At 39.8% G+C, this 24,357-nt stretch overlaps 2 protein-coding genes across 2 annotated transcripts in view; both read right to left on the bottom strand.

Moving 5' to 3' along the window:
• The window catches only part of LOC5575917 (ATP-binding cassette sub-family G member 5), a 66,237-nt gene that overhangs the window by 5,672 nt on the left and 36,208 nt on the right, over nucleotides 1–24,357 (bottom strand). The gene's annotated exons all lie outside the window — the stretch shown is intronic.
• Nucleotides 8,303–20,352, bottom strand: LOC110681528. The gene is made up of 2 exons (XM_021857553.1): nucleotides 19,720–20,352; nucleotides 8,303–10,262 (listed from the first exon to the last, which is right to left on the bottom strand). The coding sequence occupies exons 1-2, from the start codon at nucleotides 19,957–19,959 to the stop codon at nucleotides 8,364–8,366; spliced, it is 2,139 nt and encodes a 712-aa protein (XP_021713245.1). The 5' UTR covers nucleotides 19,960–20,352; the 3' UTR covers nucleotides 8,303–8,363.

Raw genomic sequence — 24,357 nt, 5'->3', positions numbered from 1 at the left:
TGAATATCAAACGAATAGTAAAATGAGCTATTATGGCAAAATATGATGTTGGCTTGTTCTCATGAATTATTTAAATAAAGTTTTCATATATCAAAATAATAATATAATTTACTGTGATGGCGATGTTTGTTATTCTTTAGATATTTAATGTTTTTTAGTACTTTTGCACAAATAACAAATACTACTATGATAGTATATTTTGTTATTGATTAGTTATTACATGACTTTCAAGTATAACATACCAATGACAAATTTTGCTATGATTGTATGTTTTGCTATTGATGAGATATTTATGTCATATATTAATAACATAATAATGGTAAAACTAGATATGATTGCAAAATTTGTTCTTATTCTACCATTATTTTGTTATACACCTCTACCAATTCTTTCTCAAAACGGCTTTAGCGTTGTACAATAACATTTTGATAAATCTTGATCTCTTTTTGGAAATAATGCAAAGAAAATGCATCTTGCCGTATTCTCAATCCGTCGTATCATTTTCATTTCTGTCGCAATAAGTTTCCAGATTCGTTTTACAACCTACGGCTAACTGTGATATATTGAGTGGTCAAAATACAACATATCAACGGTTATAAAATGTTTTACTAAAATATATAGATCTACGGGCATCTACCTCCATTCCTTCAGCATGATGAAATATATTAATTTCCTTTAAAATTAATTCTTCGCCACTAAAATTCAACTCAAACATATAAACACAATTCCTTTTGACCAAACAATTATGACATTTGCTCACAGTCCAGCGATAACAACACAATCAAAGGAACAGTATACACTCAAAATAATCCAAACGTCATTGTTACGTGTAAAATCACGTAGGCCAGTTCAAATTCATTTTGTCCTGACTTTACCTGACTAAGGTAATGATCACCAGGGCATATATAATCATCAAAAAGGTACCCGGTCATTTTCACTACGGTAGCCCATTACACTTACGTGAAATTCACGTAGACACTTAATTCATTCTGAGTTTTGACATTTGCACATTGCGTTCATTCTGTGTTCAGCTCAAATATAAAGATGGTGGCCACTAGTTTTTTCAAGAGCATTTTTGATATTCCGCTTGATCGTTTTCGAGGTAAATATGGTTTAAATACTGGATAATACAATATTAATTAGGAGTTTATCTAATTGATTAGAAACACAGCAAGGCCGACACGCAACGTTTGGAACGTACCAGCTCCTGAATGGTTTGGCACCGGCCGGAGTCAAACAGAGGACGTGCATTTACTGTAGTTTTTTACCCATTCTACAGACATGTTCGAATGCTGCTGGACTATACCGAGAATACAATTATACAGTGTCTCAAATCACCTACAAAATGCGTTGCTAATTTGTGCTGGGTATCGACTGAATCTAATAAATATTTTAATTTCTCTAGTTTATTGCTTTTTTCTAGAAATTGAAAAAAAACCTCCGGAAGCTAACTCGAACCAGGTGGTTTCATTAAAATATAATAATAACTTCTAGTGAAAAATTATGTGGGATTTATTGGGAACCTTCGTACCAACTACGTGAAAATCCACGTAGCTGTTACGTGAAACTTCAATCGAACGGATGACGTTCATTAGTTCATGCGTTCGTTCGGTGCTACGTTACATCCGCGTAAGTGCTACGTGAAAAGTGCGATGGAAAAAAACCACGTATGTTTTCACGTAACACTGACGTGTGGATTATTTTGAGTGTATTTTTTCTCAGTACGACGGATTGAACTTTCATAAAATTTCGTGAATTGTAGAACTTTTTCGGCGTGTGATTGGAATGGAATCCTTCAGTGAAGAAGTACGAAGGTTTTTCATACTGAAAATATTTAATTGCCCGGCGAAGTAAGTCTCACAGGGGGGCGGGAAGAAACTTGTATCGTAAAGTGGTGTGACTGGTGTCGATCGTTAAGCATTTGTTTCAAATCATGTTCGTCCATGCGATTTCGGTAAAAAAGTGCAAAGGGGATAATTGAACTGAAGTTATTTATCAAAATATAGTAGTTTTATTGCATTGTTGGTGTACAAGTGAACGAACCATGACAGCTTTCACAAAATTACACTTGGAAAATGAGTCTATGTTGCAGGGAGGTTGGAATATCCGCCGTAGTGGAACATTTTAAGTTGATACGACGAATAATAGCGCTTACGACGAAGTAGAACAAAACTCTATGGGTCGCAGTCCTACCATAACTGAAATCAAGTTTAACGAAGGCATATGTAATGAGCTCAGTCAGACACTTAAAAGCTCCGTTCGCCGGATATCCTGTAGCATGGAAAGCGTCATTCGCTATGGAGAGTTTACTGTTTCATCCATTAGAACAACTTCACCGGTGGTCCAAATCACAGGGTTAGTTCAAATTTTTGGACCATGTTAAAAATTGGATCTTGCACCGGTGTTGCAAATTATGTTCCACCTTTATTTTATACCAGTTTTCTGATCTATTTTTTGGAACAAGCTAACTGCCTTGCCTGTTCCATATTTGGTTGGATTTGAACCATGATTTGAGCTGTTCCAAATCTGGTTTGACACATATTTGTTTACCACTTCGGATTTTCCTCCCTGAAACAGGTGAAGATGCAAAAATTCAGAGTGATTTATGAAGGAAGGCGAGAAAACAAAGGATGCCAGAAGAAAACTAACGATTTCGGAAACATTCTAGAAACGAAGGCAAGCAATTTAGAGTTTCGAAGGAAAGAGAAGATTTTGTTTAAATATGCTACGGGGCTTTGCTCCAGGAATTCCTCCGAAAATTTCTCCACAAATTCCACCGGGGATTCCAAGAATTTATCCGGCGATATCACAAAATTCCCCCGAGGAATTCTTCGTGGAATATATGTGTTCTCCAATAGCAATTCTTCTGGGCGTTTTGTCGAGACATACCTCTGGGGATTTCCTCAAGAAGCACCTCCAAGGATTTTCTCCCGGAACTCCTTCTGCGATTTCCTCCAGGAATCCTCCGGATTTTTTCCAGAAATTTCTCCGGAGATTTTTTTCCAACCACCAAAAACTCCTCCGGGGTTTGCTTCAGGAATTTCTCAGGATATTTGTAATAGCATTTCCTCCAGGGATTCCGTCCAAACAATCTTCCGAGCTATCCTCCAGAAGCACCTCCAGAGATTTCCTCCAGAAATACTTCCGGGAAACTCCGCTGGCAATTTGCTCCAGGTATTCCTCCGGAGATTTTCTCCAGAGACTTTTTCCAGGAATTCTTCCGGGGAATTTCCCCCAGAACACCTCCGGGATTTTCTTCAGGTATATCTCAGGAGATTTCTTCCAGGATTTTCGCTGGGGATTTCGTCCATAAATGCATTAAGAAATTCCTTCGGAGATTTTTCAGAGAATTTATCCGGATAGGGTTACCATCCGTCCTGATTTAGCAGGGCATGTCCTGATTTTGAGTTTCTTTTGAGGCGTCCTGATTTATTTTTCATATTTCAAGATTTGTCCTGCTTTTTCAGCACAGATTGTAGCAACCACGGAATTTTCTATCTTCGTTTCTATATTTTGGAATTTCCTCTATCTAACATCTCGTGCTGCACACCATATCTAATCAAAGTTTCTGGAGAGATCCTTTACGAATGTTTCAGAGAATCGTGTAGAAAAAAACTGTCGGTTTCCAAAGGAAATCTTTGACAGATTTCTCCCAAAACGCAACCATTTTGAAAACTTAACGGAAGCTTTTATATGAAATTCTTAAAAAGATTTTCAGCATATTCTTTGTATAACCACGATTCGAGGAATACTACTGTAATTTCCTGGCATTATTATCTCTTATAAATCTCCCAAAAAGTTCTAGGTGGATTTCATTGAAGTTTTTATTAGATTCTTTGAAATATACTTGACTGTTTTTGACATTCTTGGTTATTACCTAGCAAAATCTTGATCAGATACAAAACATTTTTTTTAATTTACCGTCGATGGGGGTGACAATGGGTCTAGGGGGTGAGATTGGGTCAAAACGGAAAAATATGATTTATGAAATATTTCAGCTAATAACGCTGATATTACTAAAATTAATAATTCATATGTAAGGGAACATATTATTACACATAATTCATCACAATATACATTTTTAGAAATTGTAGTTTTTGTTTACTACATCAATAAACTTGCATGTTGAAACTAGATAAAATTTACAACATTAAATTTCTCCTGTACAAAGTATCACGCATGTACTCTAGCCTCTATCGTTGTATTAGTAGAATGTTGAAAGTCTTTTTATTACACATCACAGGTATTTTCCGGAATCTGTTTGATTTTTCCACAAAAATATCATTTTTTTTCGTTAAGATGTCTAAAACATTGAAAATGGGGATGAGATTAGGTCGGTCAAGCAAGAACAATAGTAAATGAAATTCCAAGTCCACTTTTTTGACATTTTACGGTGCCGGGTGTTCTCTTTTTTCATTAAGATGTGTTTATTCTTTCTATATACAGCATCTCTGAAACATTAAACAAGTCTATTTGAGTATTCCGTGCATTGAATAACAATATAACGCATTTTGACAACTTCTCAAACCAGCAACTGTGTTTCGTGCGCAGCAACATCGTAAATTTTTATCAAAAGGGTGTTTTTTTTTCTAAATTTATCAGTGTTTTCATATAATAGAAACATCTCACGGAAGTACAAATGAGTTGGATCGCTGAAATACTGGGATTATGACGTCAACTTCTGCCTGAAGTTTATTGATCGTGGAATGTCGCACCGAAATTTAACTATTTGCGAAGGTTTAAAATAATCACTGTTTCAGTACACCTTTGGGGAAACTGAATGGGCTTTATAGCAATGGGGATGAGACTTTGAAGACAATTTGAGAGAAAAATCAAGAAAATTTATGTAAACTTGACGATAAATGTTGGGTTTACATATTTTTTCTCATAGCTCTTCAATTTTCTGTATAATCTTTCTTTTAAGTGGGTTTATCATACTTGTGAAACATCTTAGATATCTTTTTGTCTTGTTTGCATCGTTTTTTAACAATATTTTTCAGTTGTGAATGGTTTTGAAAACATATTCTCAAAAACAAGTTATTTTAATTACAGTGACCCAATGTCACCCCCTCTATGGGGTGAGATTGGGTCATTTTTCATTCACTTGTGGTGCCGCTGTGAATAAATATTTATCTTTAATTTTTTGAACAGTTGTTAATGTACCATCAAAGTACATACACTCCAAATTTGAAGTTTATTGGAGTTAAATTGCGATAGTTATTCAAGAAATAAATCGCACATATCCCTTTTTGACCCATTGTCACCCCCAACGATGGTACTGTAAATTGTTGCAATAATCTGCAGGATTTCGTGAGATATCTAAATTAATATTCAGAGACCCTCGGCAGATTCCTAAAGGATTCTTATTGTCTTAGCAAAAGACTACCTAGTTATATTTAAGATTTTTTTACGTGCACTAGTACCTGCTAATCAGAAATGTTTCGTGATTTTACATTACAAGTCCTCGACATTAAAAAATGAGAAAAAATCTTTGAAAATGCTATTGGGAATTGGGAATATGAGTCATATTTGGAATTTGAGCTAAAATATAAATTGCACAGGTGGAGTCGGATCTTATTCTTAGCACTTTTGATTCACTTTGGCAGTGGGTTTTTTTGTAAGCTACTGACCTCATATTTGGCCACAACATGCATTTCAGACAAATCGACCGAGAAAAAAACCCAATGCCAAAGCACCCTAAGTTGTGAAAATTTTTAAATGTCCTGATTCTGAGTCTTCAGGAGATGGTCACCAGGAGATGGGAACTCCTCCATGAACTCCTCCGAGAATATCCTCCAGGAATTAATCCGGAGATGCCCTACAAGGATTTCTCCATCAATTTATGCGTGGTTGTCTTACTGCAATTCCTTTGCGGGAATCCCTCCAGAAATTGCTCCTGAGATTTACTCCAGGAATTCATCCGGGGATTTCTTGTAAAAACTGCTCTTAAGATTTTCGCAAGGATTTCTTCCGGGGCCGAGGATTACCTTCAGGGATTTCCCCAGGAGATTTTGACCTGGGAATTCTTCTAGAGCTCCACCAAGAATTACTTCGGATTTTCTCCATAATTCCTATCGGTTTTTTTTTCAGGAATTTTCCAGAGTTCCCCAAGCATTCTTCTTCTTCTTCTTCTTGGCATTAACGTCCCCACTGGGACAGAGCCTGCTTCTCAGCTTAGTGTTCTTATGAGCACTTCCACAGTTATTAACTGAGAGCTTTCTTTGCCTAAGTTGCCATTTTCGCATTCGTATATCGTGTGGCAGGTACGATTATACTCTATGCCCAGGGAAGTCAAGGAAATTTCCATTACGAAAAGATCCTGGACCGACCGGGAATTGAACCCAGACACCTTCAGCATGGCTTCCCCAAGTTCCCCAAGCAATTCCTGACGGATTTCACGCCAACTCGACACGCGATTGGCAGCACCCCTTCAGAATTCAATGAAACTTTCTGGATGTCAAAAGTAAGTGGAACTAAGATACTTTGCATACTTTGTTTTTTCAAAATCGATCTAGACTAACATTTGGAAAGGGTCAAAGTTTTTTTTACTTTTTTTATAAACCCGTATAACTCAAAAACGGTAAGACCTACAAAAAAGTGTTGTATGGGGGACTGTCGTGAAATTTCCTGACGTTTTAGAGAAAAATATTAAAAAAATAAAAACACATTTTCTACACTGAAAAAAAATTAGTCAAAACTTTAAAGTCGATTTTAAAAAAACGGCCACTTCAGATTTTGATCATCCTTAAGCAAAAAGTTTCGTAATTAAATTTACTAAAAGTCGCCCATACATTGCAAATTGGGCATATTTTAGGGAAAAAAGTTTTTCTAACTTCGAATTTTTTAAGTCCAAAACTGAAATTTTTTTGTTTTAAACCGTCAAATATGATCGTGTTTTCAAGTGATAAATGAGTTTGAATCAGAAAATAGATTGTATTTTTTATTAAGAATAGTTAAAAAACGGAATTATACAGTGATTATGTTTTTTAAATGAAGGCAATCAATGGACTTCGCCTCTGCCTATGAGGAAATCAACTCCGTCTAACAATCCGACGGATTTTTATGGTTCTAAAGGTATCACAACAGTATTGCAAACATTGAAAAGTTACAACCTTATCCATATCCCATTAAATTCTCTTCTAGAAAAAGTTTTGTGAAAAATAACTTACTAAACGTACCTGCGTTAAACGCCAGATGAATAAGAAATAATGAATATGTTTGTATTGTTATCTACCTAAAAAAAAGTTGATAAGCTCATAACTCATGATTTTATTTGCAAATAACAGTATTCTTTTTCACGAAACAAAAAATACTCCTTAAAACAAGGTTAAATACTGGTAATTAGTGACTTTTCTGAAAATTATAACGCTGCTCAAGGATATCACTGGAATAATTCCCAATTCTAAATTTATCATAAAAAAGATAATACACTCTGGTGCAAAAGTTTGGGTTCACCCCCTCAAAAACATGCAAAAGTGTTCTGTCCATATCTCTGTGATTACACTTCCAAAGCCGTATTCGAAAGGCAAAGAGTTATTCTTACTTCGTATGTATTTTTCCAAAAACATTTTTTTAATTTTGTATACTAAATTTTTAATTAAAGTTGTGACATTTTTCAAAAAACACACTGAAAAATCATATCTAATTTCCTCAGCATTGGGTCGACCAAAATTTTAAATCAAAATGTCATTAGAATCGTAATCTTATATTCTTTTAAGAGACCCCACGCAATTTTGGCGGAAAAATCTGGAAAGTATTCAAAATCAATGAAACAGTCAGTCAAGTCATCGTGCAAAAGTTTGGGTTCACCCCTCAGTATGATGCAAATCGTGCAAAAGTTTGGGTTCACCTGAGCCACACGAACATCATTTTTGTCAATATCTCTGCCATTTTTCAACCGATTTCAATAGTTTAAAGCTTTTTTTAGCGCAAAAAATGGCGCGTACATGATTGGTTTGAGATTTCACAGATTTAAGTAAGTTCAGGTGAACCCAAACTTTTGCACGATGACTTGACTGACTGTTTTATTTATTTTGAATACTTTTCAGAGTTTTCCGCAAAAATTTCATGAGTGCTCTTCGAAGAATATAATTTGGTGCGTGTACTCGCATAAGACTGATCTTGGGTTGAATGACAATGATGTTTTACGTGTAATGAAAAGACAATCCCTGGGTTGACATACAGCTACTCTCAAAACTTTCAGACAATTTCAAATAGATAATGAATGGATTACAAATCCACTATATACCAAAATTTGCAAAAGGAGTTTTGTCATCAATCCGAAAAACTAAACCACGTCTCGTAATCTTCATATAAATAACGCTAATCAAGTCTTTTAATGCAATCAGAGAATACAATGATAATCACGGCCCGTTCTGGTTTAGGTAGAGCATCATGTCGATTTCCTCCTCCCGCAGCACGGCTCGCTTCTTGAGGAAATCGCGCTGCCCGCCGGTGAAGCGCAGCTTCATATCATCACAGGCCGCCGGAATGTTCAGAACCCGCTGGCAGAGTTTCTTCAGCAGGGGGAATGCATTTTCGTTGCGCCAGTAGGACAGCACATCGATCGGTGCCTCCAGTTTGACGTCCACGTACTGTCGGATTTCGTCGTCCACCACGTCGGCCGATTCCACCTCCAACGAGACGTCCATAAATTCGTAGAATTTGGTCTCCTTCCCGATTTCGACGTTGTTCTTCTTTCCGCTGGAGTAGAGCTTCTTCAGCTGCTCTATTCCATCCTGATCGCGTCGCAGTTGCGCTTTAACGATCGCCAGGGTTTCACTGCGTTCCTCTTCCGAGAGGAATCGCAGACCCTTGAACTTGGGATCCAGGAAGACCGCTATTTTGTGGTAGTCGTGCAGCTTCAAGCTTTGCTTGATCTGCATCTGGAATGCTTCTTTAATGGTCTTCATGTTCTCGTCGTCAGTTTCCTCCACCCGGAAGTGTCGCTCCAGCTTCTTCTTCCATAGCACCACCTCGGTGATTGTCACGTTGCCTTCCGACACGAGACTACGGATCGGTTCCTTGAATGGGGCTAAAATTTTCTTCATCGCATCTTCCTCGTCGTCGTCATCCGAGAGGAAAATTTTATCCACGTACTGCTCGCTGTCAAACTTGAACATGTCCATAATCTTCTTCATGACTCCCCAAAGGGCAGTCACCACGCAAGGTATTAGTTCAAAATCGTCGTTTCGGACGTCCAGCTTGGTACCGTAGACCAGCTTCAGAGGTTCGTTGTGTTCTTTTTCTATCATATCGATGATGATCGAGGGAAGTCCTTCGACGAAGGACTCCAAGTCTTCCACAGGCACAGTCTTTACGTTGATTTTGCGGAAGTAATAGTCTTCCGCGACGGTGTAGGAATTGATCGTGGCGAAGGTTTTACCTTCGGCTTCGTTCCGGAATAGGTTGAAGCTGTAGCTGAGATCACAGTCCACGAGAGCTTGGTTCAGCTGGATTCGTGCCTGCTGGTAGATTGTGGGTAGGACCTGGTCCATTAGTCTCGTGCGATCGGCCAGGAAGGCTATGTCCTGCTGGCCGTAGTAAACGCCAATATTGACCAGCATTTGAGCAAACGTTCGAAAGCTGTGGCTGTCGAAGAGATCCACGCTGCTGAGATCTTTGTACAGGAAACAGGCCTGCTGTCGTACCAAATCGTCCACCACGTTCTGGGGCATGACGGTCGTCTGGAACTTGACGGCATGCGATGAGGTAGATCCAACGGCGGCGGTTGCCTTCGACGGGAGATTCCTAGTGGACGGTGTCTGTTGTTCGATCTTGACCTCGACGCCGGATGGGAGTTTGATTTTGCACTTGTGCCTGAGCAGCGATCCGGTTCCGGTGCTGGCTTTGTGCAGAACTAACCAGCCGCACTCCAGGCACCGGACGTAGTTCTGTTTAACTCCTTTGTAGTACATGGGCATGTATCGCGCCCAGGTGCTGTTGTTGTTGTGATGCTTCCTGTAGACCAGATCCGGATCCTTTTCGGTGATTTTCTGCTCCAGCATATCCTTGGTGAGGATATTCAGGGGCGCTGGTTTGAACAGCTGATCGGACAGTTGGTAGGCCAGATTGCCCATCTGTTGCAGCTGAAGAGCTTTCTGTGATGCACTGAAGTGATGCTTCCGGAAGGTTGGCTCCTCCAGGGCTCGCGGGTGGGTTTTGATTTCGATTTCCGGTTCGTGTGGCGCTTCGTCGTTGGAAAAGTCCTCCAGGACCTGGGCAAGGGTGCTGTTGGCGTCGAGGGAAACTTCCGAGTCGGGCTGTGGAAAAGGGAGGAGATTATGAATTGATTGATGGGTCACTTCTGTGGTGGAAGGTGGAATGTGACGGAACGGAGCGGATTAAGTGGTACTACGAAGGCGGTACGATTATTGGCCCAGGAAATTCGTGAAACTTATAAACTATGAAAGCTCCTCCCAAAAGGTTGAGATGCTTTTGATATTATAGAATGCTTTGATATCTTTTGTCTGAAAGCTTGAAAACTCACCAAGCTTCTACCTGAAAGATTCTCTTTGGAAACTTGTGAAGTTTTACTCTGGAAATTTGGCAGGCTTCTCTCTGTAAGTTTTTAGAGCTTCTCTTTGAGAACATGCAAAACTGATCTCTGAAAGCACGAAATATTCTCTCTGGAATTTTGGAAAGCTTTGAAAGTGTTTATCTGGATGTTTGGAAAGCTTCTCTCTGGATCCTAGAAAAGCTCTCGGAATGCTTGGGAAGCTTAGCTCTAGGAACTTGGAAAACTTCACTCTGGAAGCTGGGAAAGGTTTTCTTTGAAAGCTTGGAAGCTTGTCTATAGAAACTTGGAAAGCTTCTCTCAGGAGGTTTGGAAAGCTTTTCTTTGTAAGCTTGGAATGCTTCTCTCTGGAGGTTTGAAAATGTTCTCTCTGGGAGCTTGGCCAGTGTCTATCTGAAAGCTTGGAAAGCTTCTCTATAAGAGGTTTGAAAGATCATTCCTGTACCTAGGATTTTTTTTAAAGAAGCTTCGAAAGCATTTCCCTTGAGTTTGTTAAGTTTGACCCGGACGCTTAGAAAACAACTCCCGGAAGCTTGCAAAGCTTCTCCTGACAGCTTGGAAAGTTTCTCCCTGGAAGCTTGAAAAGCTTGCCAATGAAAGCCTTAGAAGCTTCTCCCTGGATACATGGAAAGCTTCTCCCTGGAAGCTTTGAAAGCTTCTCTTTGGAAGCTTGGAAAGCTTGTCTCTGGAAGCTTGAAAAGCATTACTCTGAGAACTTGAATTGCTTCTTGGAAAGCTTCGCTGTAGAAGCTTGGAAAGCTTTACTCTGAAAGCTTGGAAAGCTTCGCTCTGGAAGCTTGGAAAGCTTCGCTCTGGAAGCTTGGAAAGCTTCGCTCTGGAAGCTTGGAAAGCTTCGCTCTGGAAGCTTGGAAAGCTTCGCTCTGGAAGCTTGGAAAGCTTCGCTCTGGAAGCTTGGAAAGCTTCGCTCTGGAAGCTTGGAAAGCTTCGCTCTGGAAGCTTGGAAAGCTTCGCTCTGGAAGCTTGGAAAGCTTCGCTCTGGAAGCTTGGAAAGCTTCGCTCTGGAAGCTTGGAAAGCTTCGCTCTGGAAGCTTGGAAAGCTTCGCTCTGGAAGCTTGGAAAGCTTCGCTCTGGAAGCTTGGAAAGCTTCGCTCTGGAAGCTAGAAAAGCTTCTCTCTGAAAGCTTGGAAAGCTTCTCTCAGGAATATTGGAAAGCTCTTTTTTAAAGCTTGGAAAACTTCTCTCTAGAAGCGTGAAAAACACCTCTGGAAAATTGGAAAGCTTCTTTCTGGAATCTTGGAAAGCTTCTTTCTTAAAGCTTGGAAAGATTATCTCTAGAAGCGTGAAAAGCATATCTCTTAAAGTTCGGAAAGCTTTGCTCTGGAAGTTTGAAAATCTTGTCTCTGAAAGCTTGAAAAGCTTCTCTTTGGCAGCTTGGAAGGCTTTTCTCTGGAAGCTTGGAAAGTTTCTTTCTAGAAGCTTCTCTCTGAATGTTTGGAAAGTTTCTCTCTGGAAGCTTGGATAGTCTCTCTGAAAGATTGAAATGCATCTCTCTAAATGCTTGGAAAGCATATCCCTGGAAGCTTGAAAAACTTCTCTCTGGAAGTTTGGAGAGCTTTTCCATGGAAGCGTGGAAAGCTTCTCTGGAAGATTGAAAAGCTTTCCTCTGGAAGCTTGAAAAGCTCTCCTCTGGAAGCTCGAAATGCTGTTCTCTGGAAGCTTGAAAAGCTATCCCCTGGAAGCTTGAAAAGCTTCTCTCTGAAAGTTTGAAAAGCTTCACTCTGAAAGTTTGAAAAACTTCACTCTAGGAGCTTGAAAAGCTTTTCTTCTGGAAGCATGAAAAGTTTTCCTCTGGAAGCTTTAAAAGCTTTCCTCTGGAAGCTTGAAAAGCTTTCCTCTGGAAGCATGAAAAGCTTTCCTCTGGAAGCATGAAAAGCTTTCCTATGGAAGCTTGAAAATCTTTCCTCTGGAAGCTTGAAAAGCTTTCCTCTGGAAGCTTGAAAAGCTTTCCTCTGGAAGCTTGAAAAGCTTTCCTCTGGAAGCTTGAAAAGCTTTCCTCTGGAAGCTTGAAAAGCTTTCCTCTGGAAGCTTGAAAAGCTTTCCTCTGGAAGCTTGAAAAGCTTTCCTCTGGAAGCTTGAAAAGCTTTCCTCTGGAAGCTTGAAAAGCTTTCCTCTGGAAGCTTGAAAAGCTTTCCTCTGGAAGCTTGAAAAGCTTTCCTCTGGAAGCTTGAAAAGCTTTCCTCTGGAAGCTTGAAAATCTTTCCTCTGGAAGCTTGAAAAGCTTTCCTCTGGAAGCTTGAAAAGCTTTCCTCTGGAAGCTTGAAAAGCTTTCCTCTGGAAGCTTGAAAAGCTTTCCTCTGGAAGCTTGAAAAGCTTTCCTCTGGAAGCTTGAAAAGCTTTCCTCTGGAAGCTTGAAAAGCTTTCCTCTGGAAGCTTGAAAAGCTTTCCTCTGGAAGCTTGAAAAGCTTTCCTCTGGAAGCTTGAAAAGCTTTCCTCTGGAAGCTTGAAAAGCTTTCCTCTGGAAGCTTGAAAAGCTTTCCTCTGGAAGCTTGAAAAGCTTTCCTCTGGAAGCTTGAAAAGCTTTCCTCTGGAAGCTTGAAAAGCTTTCCTCTGGAAGCTTGAAAAGCTTTCCTCTGGAAGCTTGAAAAGCTTTCCTCTGGAAGCTTGAAAAGCTTTCCTCTGGAAGCTTGAAAAGCTTTCCTCTGGAAGCTTGAAAAGCTTTCCTCTGGAAGCTTGAAAAGCTTTCCTCTGGAAGCTTGAAAAGCTTTCCTCTGGAAGCTTGAAAAGCTTTCCTCTGGAAGCTTGAAAAGCTTTCCTCTGGAAGCTTGAAAAGCTTTCCTCTGGAAGCTTGAAAAGCTTTCCTCTGGAAGCTTGAAAAGCTTTCCTCTGGAAGCTTGAAAAGCTTTCCTCTGGAAGCTTGAAAAGCTTTCCTCTGGAAGCTTGAAAAGCTTTCCTCTGGAAGCTTGAAAAGCTTTCCTCTGGAAGCTTGAAAAGCTTTCCTCTGGAAGCTTGAAAAGCTTTACTCTGGAAGCTTGAAAAGCTTTCCTCTGGAAGCTTGAAAAGCTTTCCTCTGGAAGCTTGAAAAGCTTTCCTCTGGAAGTTTGGAGAGCTTTTCCATGGAAGCGTGGAAAGCTTCTCTGGAAGATTGAAAAGCTTTCCTCTGGAAGCTTGAAAAGCTCTCCTCTGGAAGCTTGAAATGCTGTTCTCTGGAAGCTTGAAAAGCTATCCCCTGGAAGCTTGAAAAGCTATCCCCTGGAAGCTTGAAAAGCTTCTCTCTGAAAGTTTGAAAAGCTTCACTCTGAAAGTTTGAAAAACTTCACTCTAGGAGCTTGAAAAGCTTTCCTCTGGAAGCTTGAAAAGCTTTCCTCTGGAAGCTTTATAAGCTTTTCTTCTGGAAGCATGAAAAGTTTTCCTCTGGAAGCTTGAAAAGCTTTTCTTCTGGAAGCATGAAAAGTTTTCCTCTGGAAGCTTAAAAAGCTTTCCTCTGGAAGCTTGAAAAGCTTTCCTCTGGAAGCATGAAAAGCTTTCCTCTGGAAGCATGAAAAGCTTTCCTATGGAAGCTTGAAAATCTTTCCTCTGGAAGCTTGAAAAGCTTTCCTCTGGAAGCTTGAAAAGCTTTCCTCTGGAAGCTTGAAAAGCTTTCCTCTGGAAGCTTGAAAAGCTTTCCTCTGGAAGCTTGAAAAGCTTTCCTCTGGAAGCTTGAAAAGCTTTCCTCTGGAAGCTTGAAAAGCTTTCCTCTGGAAGCTTGAAAAGCTTTCCTCTGGAAGCTTGAAAAGCTTTCCTCTGGAAGCTTGAAAAGCTTTCCTCTGGAAGCTTGAAAAGCTTTCCTCTGGAAGCTTGAAAAGCTTTCCTCTGGAAGCTTGAAAAGCTTTCCTCTGGAAGCTTGAAAAGCTTTCCTCTGGAAGCTTGAAAAGCTTTCCTCTGGAAGCTTGAAAAGCTTTCCTCTGGAAGCTTGAAAAGCTTTCCTCTGGAAGCTTGAAAAGCTTTCCTCTGGAAGCTTGAAAAGCTTTCCTCTGGAAGCTTGAAAAGCTTTCCTCTGGAAGCTTGAAAAGCTTTCCTCTGGAAGCTTGAAAAGCTTTCCTCTGGAAGCTTGAAAAGCTTTCCTCTGGAAGCTTGAAAAGCTTTCCTCTGGAAGCTTGAAAAGCTTTCCTCTGGAAGCTTGAAAAGCTTTCCTCTGGAAGCTTGAAAAGCTTTCCTCTGGAAGCTTGAAAAGCTTTCCTCTGGAAGCTTGAAAAGCTTTCCTCTGGAAGCTTGAAAAGCTTTCCTCTGGAATGGAAGCTTGAAAAGCTTTCCTCTGGAAGCTTGAAAAGCTTTCCTCTGGAAGCTTGAAAAGCTTTCCTCTGGAAGCTTGAAAAGCTTTCCTCTGGAAGCTTGAAAAGCTTTCCTCTGGAAGCTTGAAAAGCTTTCCTCTGGAAGCTTGAAAAGCTTTCCTCTGGAAGCTTGAAAAGCTTTCCTCTGGAAGCTTGAAAAGCTTTCCTCTGGAAGCTTGAAAAGCTTTCCTCTGGAAGCTTGAAAAGCTTTCCTCTGGAAGCTTGAAAAGCTTTCCTCTGGAAGCTTGGAAAGTTCTCTTCTGGAAGCTTCAGGAAGAAGCTCTTCAAGTTTCAGGCGAAAGCTCTTCAAGCTTCAGGCAGAAGCTCCTCAAGCTTCAGACAAAAGCTCTTCAAGCTTCATGCAGAAGCTCTTCAAGCTTCAAGCTTCAGACAAAAGCTCTTCAAGCTTCAGGCAGAAGCTCTTCAAGCATCAGGAAGAAGCTCTTCAAGTTTCAGGCGGAGGCTCTTCAAGTTTCAGGCAGAAGCTCTTCAAGCATCAGGCAGAAGCTCTTCAAGTTTCAGGCGGAAGCTCTTCAAGCTCCAGGCAGAAGCTCTTCAAGCTTCAGACAAAAGCTCTTCAAGCTTCATGCAGAAGCTCTTCAAGCTTCAAGCTTCAAGCTTCAGACAAAAGCTCTTCAAGCTTCATGCAGAAGCTCTTCAAGCTACAAGCTTCAGACAAAAGCTCTTCAAGCTTCATGCAGAATCTCTTCAAGCATCAGGAAGAAGCTCTTCAAGCATCAGGCAGAAGCTCTTCAAGCTTCAGGCAGAAGTTCTTCAAACTTCACACAGAAGCTCTTCAAGCATCAGGCAGAAGCTCTTCAAGCTTCACGCAGAAGCTCTTCAAGCATCAGGCAGAAGCTCTTCAAGTTTCAGGTGGAAGCTCTTCAAGCTCCAGGCAGAAGCTCTTCAAGCTTCAGACAAAAGCTCTTCAAGCTTCATGCAGAAGCTCTTCAAGCTTCAGACAAAAGCTCTTCAAGCTTCACGCAGAAGCTCTTCAAACTTCAGGAAGAAGCTCTTCAAGCATCAGGCAGAAGCTCTTCAAGCTTCAGGCAGAAGCTCTTCAAACTTCACACAGAAGCTCTTCAAGCATCAGGCAGAAGCTCTTCAAGCTTCACGCAGAAGCTCTTCAAGCTTCAGAGCTCTTCAAGTTTCAGGCGGAAGCTCTTCAAGTTTCAGGCGGAAGCTCTTCAAGTTTCAGTCGGAAGCTCTTCAAGCATCAGGCAGAAGCTCTTCAAGCTTCATGGAGAAGTTATACAAGCTTCAGGTAGAAGCTTTTCAAGCTTCAGGCAGAAGCTCTTCAAGCTTCAGATAGGAGCTCTTCAAGCTTCAGGCAGAAGCTCTTCAAGCTTCAGGCAGAAGCTCTTCAAGCTTCAGGCAGAAGCTCTTCAAGCTTCAGGCAGAAGCTCTTCAAGCTTCAGGCAGAAGCTCTTCAAGCTTCAGACAGAAGCTCTTCAAACATCAGGCAGAAGCTCTTCAAGCTTCAAGTAGAAGCTCTTCAAGCTCCAGGCAGAAGCTCTTCAAGTCTCAGAAAAAAAGCTCTTCAAGCTTCAGGCAAAAGCTCTTCAAGCTTGAGGCAAAAGCTCTTCAAGCTTTATGGAGGAGTTATTCAAGCTTCAAGCTTCAGACAATAGCTTAAAGAGAAGTTATTCAAGCTTCAGGCAGAAGCTCTTCAAGCTTCATGGAAAAGTTGTTCAAGCTTCAGACAGAAGCTCTTTAAGCATCAGACTGAAGCTTTTCAAGCTTCGTACAGAAGGTCTTCAAGCTACAGGCAGAAGCTCTTGGAGCTTTAGGCAGAAGCTCTTCAAGCTTGAGACAGAAGCTCTTCAAGCTTCAGGCAGAAGCTATTCAAGTTTCAAGCGGAAGCCCTTTAAGCTTCATGCAGAAGCTCTTCAAGACAGAAGGTCTTGAAGCTTCAGACAGAAGCTGCAGACAGATGCTAATCAAGCTTCAGACATAAGCTCTTCAAGCTCCAGGCAGAAGCTCTTCAAGCTCTAGGCAGATGCTCTTAAGGCTGCATGGAGAAGCTCTTCAAGCTTCAGACACAAGCTTTTCAGGCTTCAGGCAGAAGCTTTGAAACTTCATGGAGAAGTTATTGAAGCTTCAGATAGAAGTTCATCAAGCTTCAGGCAGAAGCTCTTCAAGATTCAGGTAGAAGCTTTTCAAGCTTCATGGAGAAGTTATTCGAAGGTTTTTCCTGCAGATTGAGAAATAAACTTTCTAATGCATGCTTGGAAAGCTCCTCCCTGAAGCTTGCAAAGCGTCTCCAAAATGCTTGGGTAGCCTTTTTTCCGAATCTTCTCACAAAAGCTTGTAAAGCTTCGAACAAAATGTTTTTTAAAGTAAAATTTAAATAAAATAAAATTTTTCCAAAGAATTTGCATAGTTTTGTAGAGACTGTTGGGTGAAATAGAAGCTCTAATGTTTTTTTAATTTGAAAGCTCTCACCAAATTTTTGGAAATTTTACTCCTAAAGCAAAGCTTATGAAGCTTCCCGCAAAACCTTACTCCACGGAACTACTCCCAAAAGCTTGTAAAGCTCCTCTCCAAAGCTGTTTTAAAGCTTCTTCCAGAAGCTTTTGATGCTTCTGCCAGAAAAAAAGTGTGGATTCTCCCAGAAGCTTATGAAGAAACTCCCAAAAGTTTGTGTAGCTTATCCGACAAGTTTACACAGCTTCTGTTTGAATCTCGTGAAGTTTCTTCCAGCAGTTTGCGAAGCTTCTCCAAAAAGTTGAGAATCCTTTGAATGCTTCTAGATGCTTAGGAAGCTTCTTCCAGAATCTTGATGTTATTCCTATAGTAATTTGTAAAACAAAGCTTCAACTTGAAGCTTGTGAAAAGCTTTACAAAAAGCTTGTAAAAATCTTGTACTCAGATAGTTGAGAAATAAGTCTTTCACCTGGAAAACCTTTTCGCAGTAGCTTAAGAAGGTTTTACATGAAGCTTCTCCCTGCAGCTTGGGAAAAGTTTTTCCCTGATGCTTGCGAAAACTTCTCTCTGAAGCTTGTTCCTTAGGCTTAGAAAGCTTCTCCTTGGAAAACACTCATTTTCAGAATCTTTCCAAGATCTGGGAAGTGTGGTACTTACGGAAGTTTTTTTTTTCTGAGCAGTTTGGTGTGCTTCTCCCTGATCCTGGTGAAAAAAAGCTTTCCACAGAAATTTGAAAAAAGATAAATTCTAAAACTTTGAATGCTCCCAGAAGCTTGTAAACTGTCTCTCAGAAGTTTGAGATGCTTGTTTAAATACTTTAGAAAGCCCTTCCTTAAAACTAAGTTTTGCACAAAAGAATAGTTCCGCCGTGCGGACATTGGGCCTCATCTCATGATTAGTAGGAACGTCAAAAAACTAATCTATGGCCATCTATTGGCTATTTATAAAGTATTCTTTAAGTTTGACACATTGTTTTCAATGTTCTTTCATTAGCTTGCTGTAAAAATATTGGCCCAAAGTTACCCTTATGGACCAATGTCACCCCGCCTTACGGTTCTTAAAGCTTCTCATTCACAGCTCGGAAAGCTTTTATTATTGATTCTTCTGGAAATCCATCCATTATTATCTCCATTTTTTTTCCTCGAATACTGTTAAGAATATGTTAAGCATCGTTTTCTAAGTTCTTTTATTCCTTTTAAAATTAGAGGTTACTTCGTAAATTTTGATTGAAACTTTTACTTTCTTTTACTTTTACTTTCTTCTTCTAGGAACCTTCCTGTGGATTTCCTAAGAAATTCATCTAAAGGTTCATCAAGTTATTTATTATACATTAATATCAAATTTCAGCACCACAAATCTGGAGAACCATACAACCGATTAAGCTGAAAGTTTGAACGATCGGTCACTACCAGTCAAACTGTCAGATTGAATGATTGTCTAGTTCTCCAAATTTGTGCTCTTGAAAATTTGAGCTGTGGCTTTGATACATCTTCACCTCAACCCAGAAATTCCCAAACCCGAATATTGCAATCTCAGCAAAGAACTTATTACAGTTCGCAATCCATACAAAAACGAATAATTCGTTTTTGTATGGATTGCGATAAATTATTTATCCACATCATTTCTAAACAGTTTTCGAGCTCTTACGCATTTGCATCCACAACATCCAAGCTTAGTTTGTTTCTAGAGCGTCCACGTCTGTTTGCGTTTCTGCTTTGTTGATCACGACATCACGTCACGAATGTGACCCGCCGAATCAAAACATTTTCCGCTCACTTTGGATTGTGAGTGTGTATGTGAGCATTTGCTCCCAGCAGGCGAGAGAAGTTTTGAGTGAGGCATTGATGGCACTCACTCTCCCGCTCTGCACCACTCACTACAAAACAATAATTAAAAAATTAGAAAAATTATTTTTCTGTTTCAATTTTTAGAATGAATAAAAGTCAAAATCTTTCAGAGTGCTTGAAAGTGAATTCTTGAGAAGCATCGAAAATAGAGCAACCGTTACAAATTGGTCTTAAAAACTCGACTAGGCGTGATTCACACTGCGTGAATCGTTTTAAACTTTGAGTGAATTCATCTTAACGTGCATCCCAAAACAAACCACCTGCTCTCTCTCGTTCTCACTAAAACAAAATCTCTCCCCAGTGGCTTCAGTTCGGAACCAAACGCAAACAACCACCGACTGAACGTTCTTTCACGAAGCCCCGTTTTCGCGGGTAGTGGTAGCTCTCCGTCGACCACTTGTTAGCGTTTCATCTCTCCTCCCTACATCTCCCCACATTCTTCATCACTACACTGCACCACATCTTCCGCAACTTGTCCAGAGTAGCCATGCGAAACAAGCCGGATAATGCTGGCACAGCTACTTGTTCGTTCGTTCGACTCCTAGCTCACTTTCACAGTTTGTGCACGAAGTCAGCCATTTTGGAACGGCGAATCGACCACGTCACGAATCACGCTCCCCTTTCCCATTACATCCCACCATTGTCTTGGCACTATGCTTACGTGAATATCCGGATCGTTGGCTTCCTCCTTGATTTGATTGACTCCGACCGGCATGTAGACCATGTTGGACGGAGATTGCAGCGCACTGTTACGGTTGCTCCTGTCCTTACTGTCACGTCGTGCCGTTCCCCCGTCTATGCTTTTGCTACGAAAATCACGTATCGCCGTCCCCGTTGTTCCATCGTCCGCCAAGGTAGTGGACGATGCCGAAGACTGCGTTGGCTGATCACGTCGAATCATCTTCCTCGTTCGTTCTCGTCGTTCTCCCTTCGAGCAGCTTGAGCAAGTCACGAACCGTTCGCGGCAGCAAGTTCAACAGCAGCACACCGCGGAAACAACCACAAGTTCTTCAGTCTTTGCGATTCTTTGCCGTTCTTCATCCGCAGCATCGACGGCTGGTCGTCTTGCATGTCCAGTTCTCCAGTTTCCCTTCCCCCTTCTTCACATTCACACACACTGTCCTTCCTTGGTTTGTCACGCACGCACACTGACTTCGGAGCAGCAGCAAAGCAGGAAACACTTCTCACACTTCCATACAGAACGTACCGAACTTGGGTAGAACGAATCTTTTCTGCAACGACCACACGACCATTCCAGCACGCTTCCGCCGATCGACTGACTGACCGTGAGAGAGCTAACGCGGATAGAACTCCCGTTCCGTCACGCTGCTGATGCTACGAAACCGATGCACAGTGGGCAAAAATCAACCAAAAATTGCACTTAATTTTTGAGTGATCCTTTCGCCCAGGCTATCGACATGATGGAGACACCATCTTCTATGATGACAGAGGGCTCGATTGGCTTGTCAGATATATCGGGCCCGGGACATCCTGTCTACTGCAAATCGCTGCAGTTGATATAGGGCATGTCCATTGCCTGCTTTTGCCAGATAAGTTTTTTATTGTTAAATGGACTTAAAATAATACGTGAAATACTTATGGTACGATCAGTTAGTACGAACAATACGCAATTTATATGTATAATCCACAACCATATGAAATAGCTTAATTTGCATCTTCATTAGTGTGGGACAAAATTTAGATTCATGCTCCAGTCCGTTTTTTGTATTGCATTTAGGTCACATAAAAACTGTGCAAAATTTCAGCTCGATCTGTGAAACTATATTTACGCGCCAGCCGTTCAAATGCTATATGGGATTTACTATGGGAAAAATTATTTTTGCAAAGAAAAATCGCCCATCGTACAATTATCATTCTCTACCATTTTGCAAACAGCATCTAAAGAGGGATTTGAAAATGCTCAAATTTTCCATTACATTCATTTACAATCGGAAAGCTTATTCAAATAGAGGATGCTATCACAACAAGGACTTCTAACATTAAGTTCGTGATAGTGAAAAAAATAATTCCATTTGATCTGTTAAGTTGATTTTTTTTGTCATAACAGCAGAGATTAGTTGGGGCAGCTATAAGCCATTTTACGAAGCCTGGTCAAATGACAGGAGACCTGGGATTTTTCAATCATCGTCGTCAGTTTTCGCGATGATGATGGTTGATGACTGTGCGCATCTCTAGCGTAGCTTTTCATCCAGGCAAAAACTTAAATGGAGAAAAATTATTAAAATATTTCTGATCACAAAAGTGCTTTTTTATGTGCAATTTGGGTAACAAAGAGGTAGCTGATACAACAACTAGATGTAATGTTGCAGTAACGAACATTTTTGGATCTCTTTTTTGTCATTTTCTCCATGTCCCCATTTGGTAAGATGAGGCGTTGTTAAAAATCACGCTGGATTTAATCCCAGGTCTCCTGTCAATTGACGCCGTTTCGGTGATCAGCTGTTCCGAAACGTCTCGTAAAATGGCTTATTTGAGATAATGCGCAAGATTCAGATATATAGACAATCTTGTAACACACCTATTCATAAACATATACACCCGATTATGTTTTTGATCGGGGGATGCGTACCGTGCTAAAAAAGTTTTCAGTTCAAAATCTCAAAAACCGTTCAAAAAAAGTAACACCATTTCTCGACGTTTCATGCAAAAATGAGGTTTTGGCAAAAACAAATGCATGGAAATTTTTTTGCACGGCCGTGCTATTTGAAATATTGGGTGAAAAATAAAAATAAAAATAGGTTGGTTTGAACAATGAGTGATTTTAATTGTGATGAAAAAAAAGGAACGAATGTTAAATATCTTTATTTCTATGAGAGGTCACACTATTCTGCTATTGTCGGTACGAATATCTGATATGTTTGAGACAATCCACACAATATACAAATTCTATTCTTTTCATCATCAATTGAAATGCATTGCGTAATATTTTTGGCCACCGTTCTACAAAATGCTGACAACTATCGCTCCAGAGTCTCGGTACGAAAGAAACATTTGGCAATATATCAACCAATTAATTCGCCAAAGCTGGCTGGCCGTTCAACATGGCTGGCTCATCATGCTATAGTGCCTTGTTGGTCATATCTTTTATTCGACTATACAACCGACATGATCCCATGTTTTACGGCTTCTTGGTAACTTAGGGAGTCTTAATAATTGTTAAGGGATCTCTGAATGGTGTAACTCTTCCAAACTTGATCATTAACGGTATTCGAAGAACATGTGAAAATGCTCATTAGTGAACGAAGTTATTCTGAGATACTATTGTTGCCAATGATGAGCCTCGGGTTTTATGAAATTTACTGCAGATAATTTGGCAGAAGGGCACTAGACTATTGATGCATGGGGAAATATCAATACTTATGTTCTGTTCTTCTCATAAAATGAATTGATTGATAAGAGGTGCGCATTCGTTGAGTTCATTCTCTTTAAAGGTCTGAATAGTGGGACCTTTGGAAATTCAATAGATTCTTTCAGATAGTTTTGAGTAAATGAAACAATAACTGTAACGAAATCGATACTCTTTTGCCCCTGATTGGAAATTGAGTAATACGACATGCACTTCATTAACCCTTAAATGGCGTGGACGATGTTTTGCACTCTTTTGTTCACAACTTTTTATTCAATTGATCAAAATATTACCAGCATTGTTTAGGGGATTAGTTGCACCTAGAGTGTCCATCCCGGGACATCCCGGGACAAAAAATCCCGGGATTTGACAAATTTCGGGATTTCCCGTTTCCCGGGATTTTATTTCTGATATCCCGGGAATCCCGGGATTCCCGAAATGTATGTAGAACTTGATGAAAACCACTAAATTTCAATGAAAAACAATGACATTTTTCCGCACTATCAATCTTATTTGATGAAGTAGGAAAGCATAATGAAAAAGAGAATAAACGAGTAATTATTAAAAATTAAAGTAATTAAAAAGTAATTAAAAAGATCCATTTACCAAGTTAGAAGTACATATTCTTATTTGTCTAGTTGCAAAGTTTTAAAGCTTTTCTTTTAAACATTAGCCTTTTTTATAAACCTATGCTGAGTACACCTAAACTGCCGCAAATCGCAAGTCGGTACCATCTGTAAAAAGTAGGCTTTGAGAAAATTGACTGAGCTGTTTTCAATCTCGTTTTCCATACTAATATTCAAAAAATTCCAGGAGAATGGAACATGTTTCAATTCTGATGAAATATTCATAATTTGCTTTCCATTCCGTAACCTTTCTAGGAAAAATATAAAGATGACCAAATAACGATTCATTTTTGAATGAATTAATAAATGTAATGAACACGATGCGAAAATCTGCAGTGCGTTTTTTTGTTCATTATGGGACAATTCGACTTGGTGTTCTGTCCTAATTTTACTGAACAAAAAGTGATTTCTCGTTAGGGCAGCTGAAAGATCATTAGAAGATATAATGAAAACTGATCTCAACTCAATTTTGACCACAATGTAGATGGCACTGACTTGCGATTCACGGCATCAAACTTCAGTTAATAATTTTGAGTAATTAACTTTTAGCATGATCTACAATACCTTCAATGATCTGTGATCGTTTCTTTTGTTCTAAAGTTTTTATGGCTTTTCAAATTCAAACAAATCGCTTTAATATTATGACTTAAGTTTCTATCAAACTTCCATTCATAAGTGTTATAGAGAATTTGAAAAAATCCGTAGCAAACCCGTGATTAGTTAAGCTAAGTTTTGATTTTTGTTAGGTTTCTTCATCAGAATATCTGAAATGTGATTTGCTATAATTAACATATTATTTTGAAAAGTTACATTATCTGTTTATTTCATTGAAAAAACATTGTATTGTTAAATTTGAACTTCCATTTCAACCGAAATGCTAGCTTTATTGAAAAATTGATAAATCCCGGGATCCCGGGATTTCCCGGGACAAGCATAGATTTTTGTCCCGAATCCCGGGACGAGCCAAATGGCCGGGAAATGGACACTCTAGTTGCACCTCCAAATGCATGCACAATGATTTGGATACCGGTGGTCAATCCGAATACAGGACCGGAGATATAGTGTACACCTCCTATTTCATCACTGATTCTTGTTAAAATTGAAATATATTTCGAATGTATGCAAGTGAAAGTTCATGAATATATAGTATGCATCAAGTCTTGCGAGCTCATGTGGAACATTTGAACCATAATAATCACTTGGTCACTTGAGTCAGAGGCGTCGCGTGGTCTAATTATCAACCTGTGCACTTCTAATTTAGGGTCATTTTATTTTTGTCATTATTAGGTACCTTGGATTCAAACCA

This window comes from Aedes aegypti, chromosome 1 (genome assembly GCF_002204515.2).
Source record: "Aedes aegypti strain LVP_AGWG chromosome 1, AaegL5.0 Primary Assembly, whole genome shotgun sequence".
Classification (NCBI taxonomy): domain Eukaryota; kingdom Metazoa; phylum Arthropoda; class Insecta; order Diptera; family Culicidae; genus Aedes; species Aedes aegypti.
This window is presented reverse-complemented; position numbering and strand designations above follow the sequence as displayed.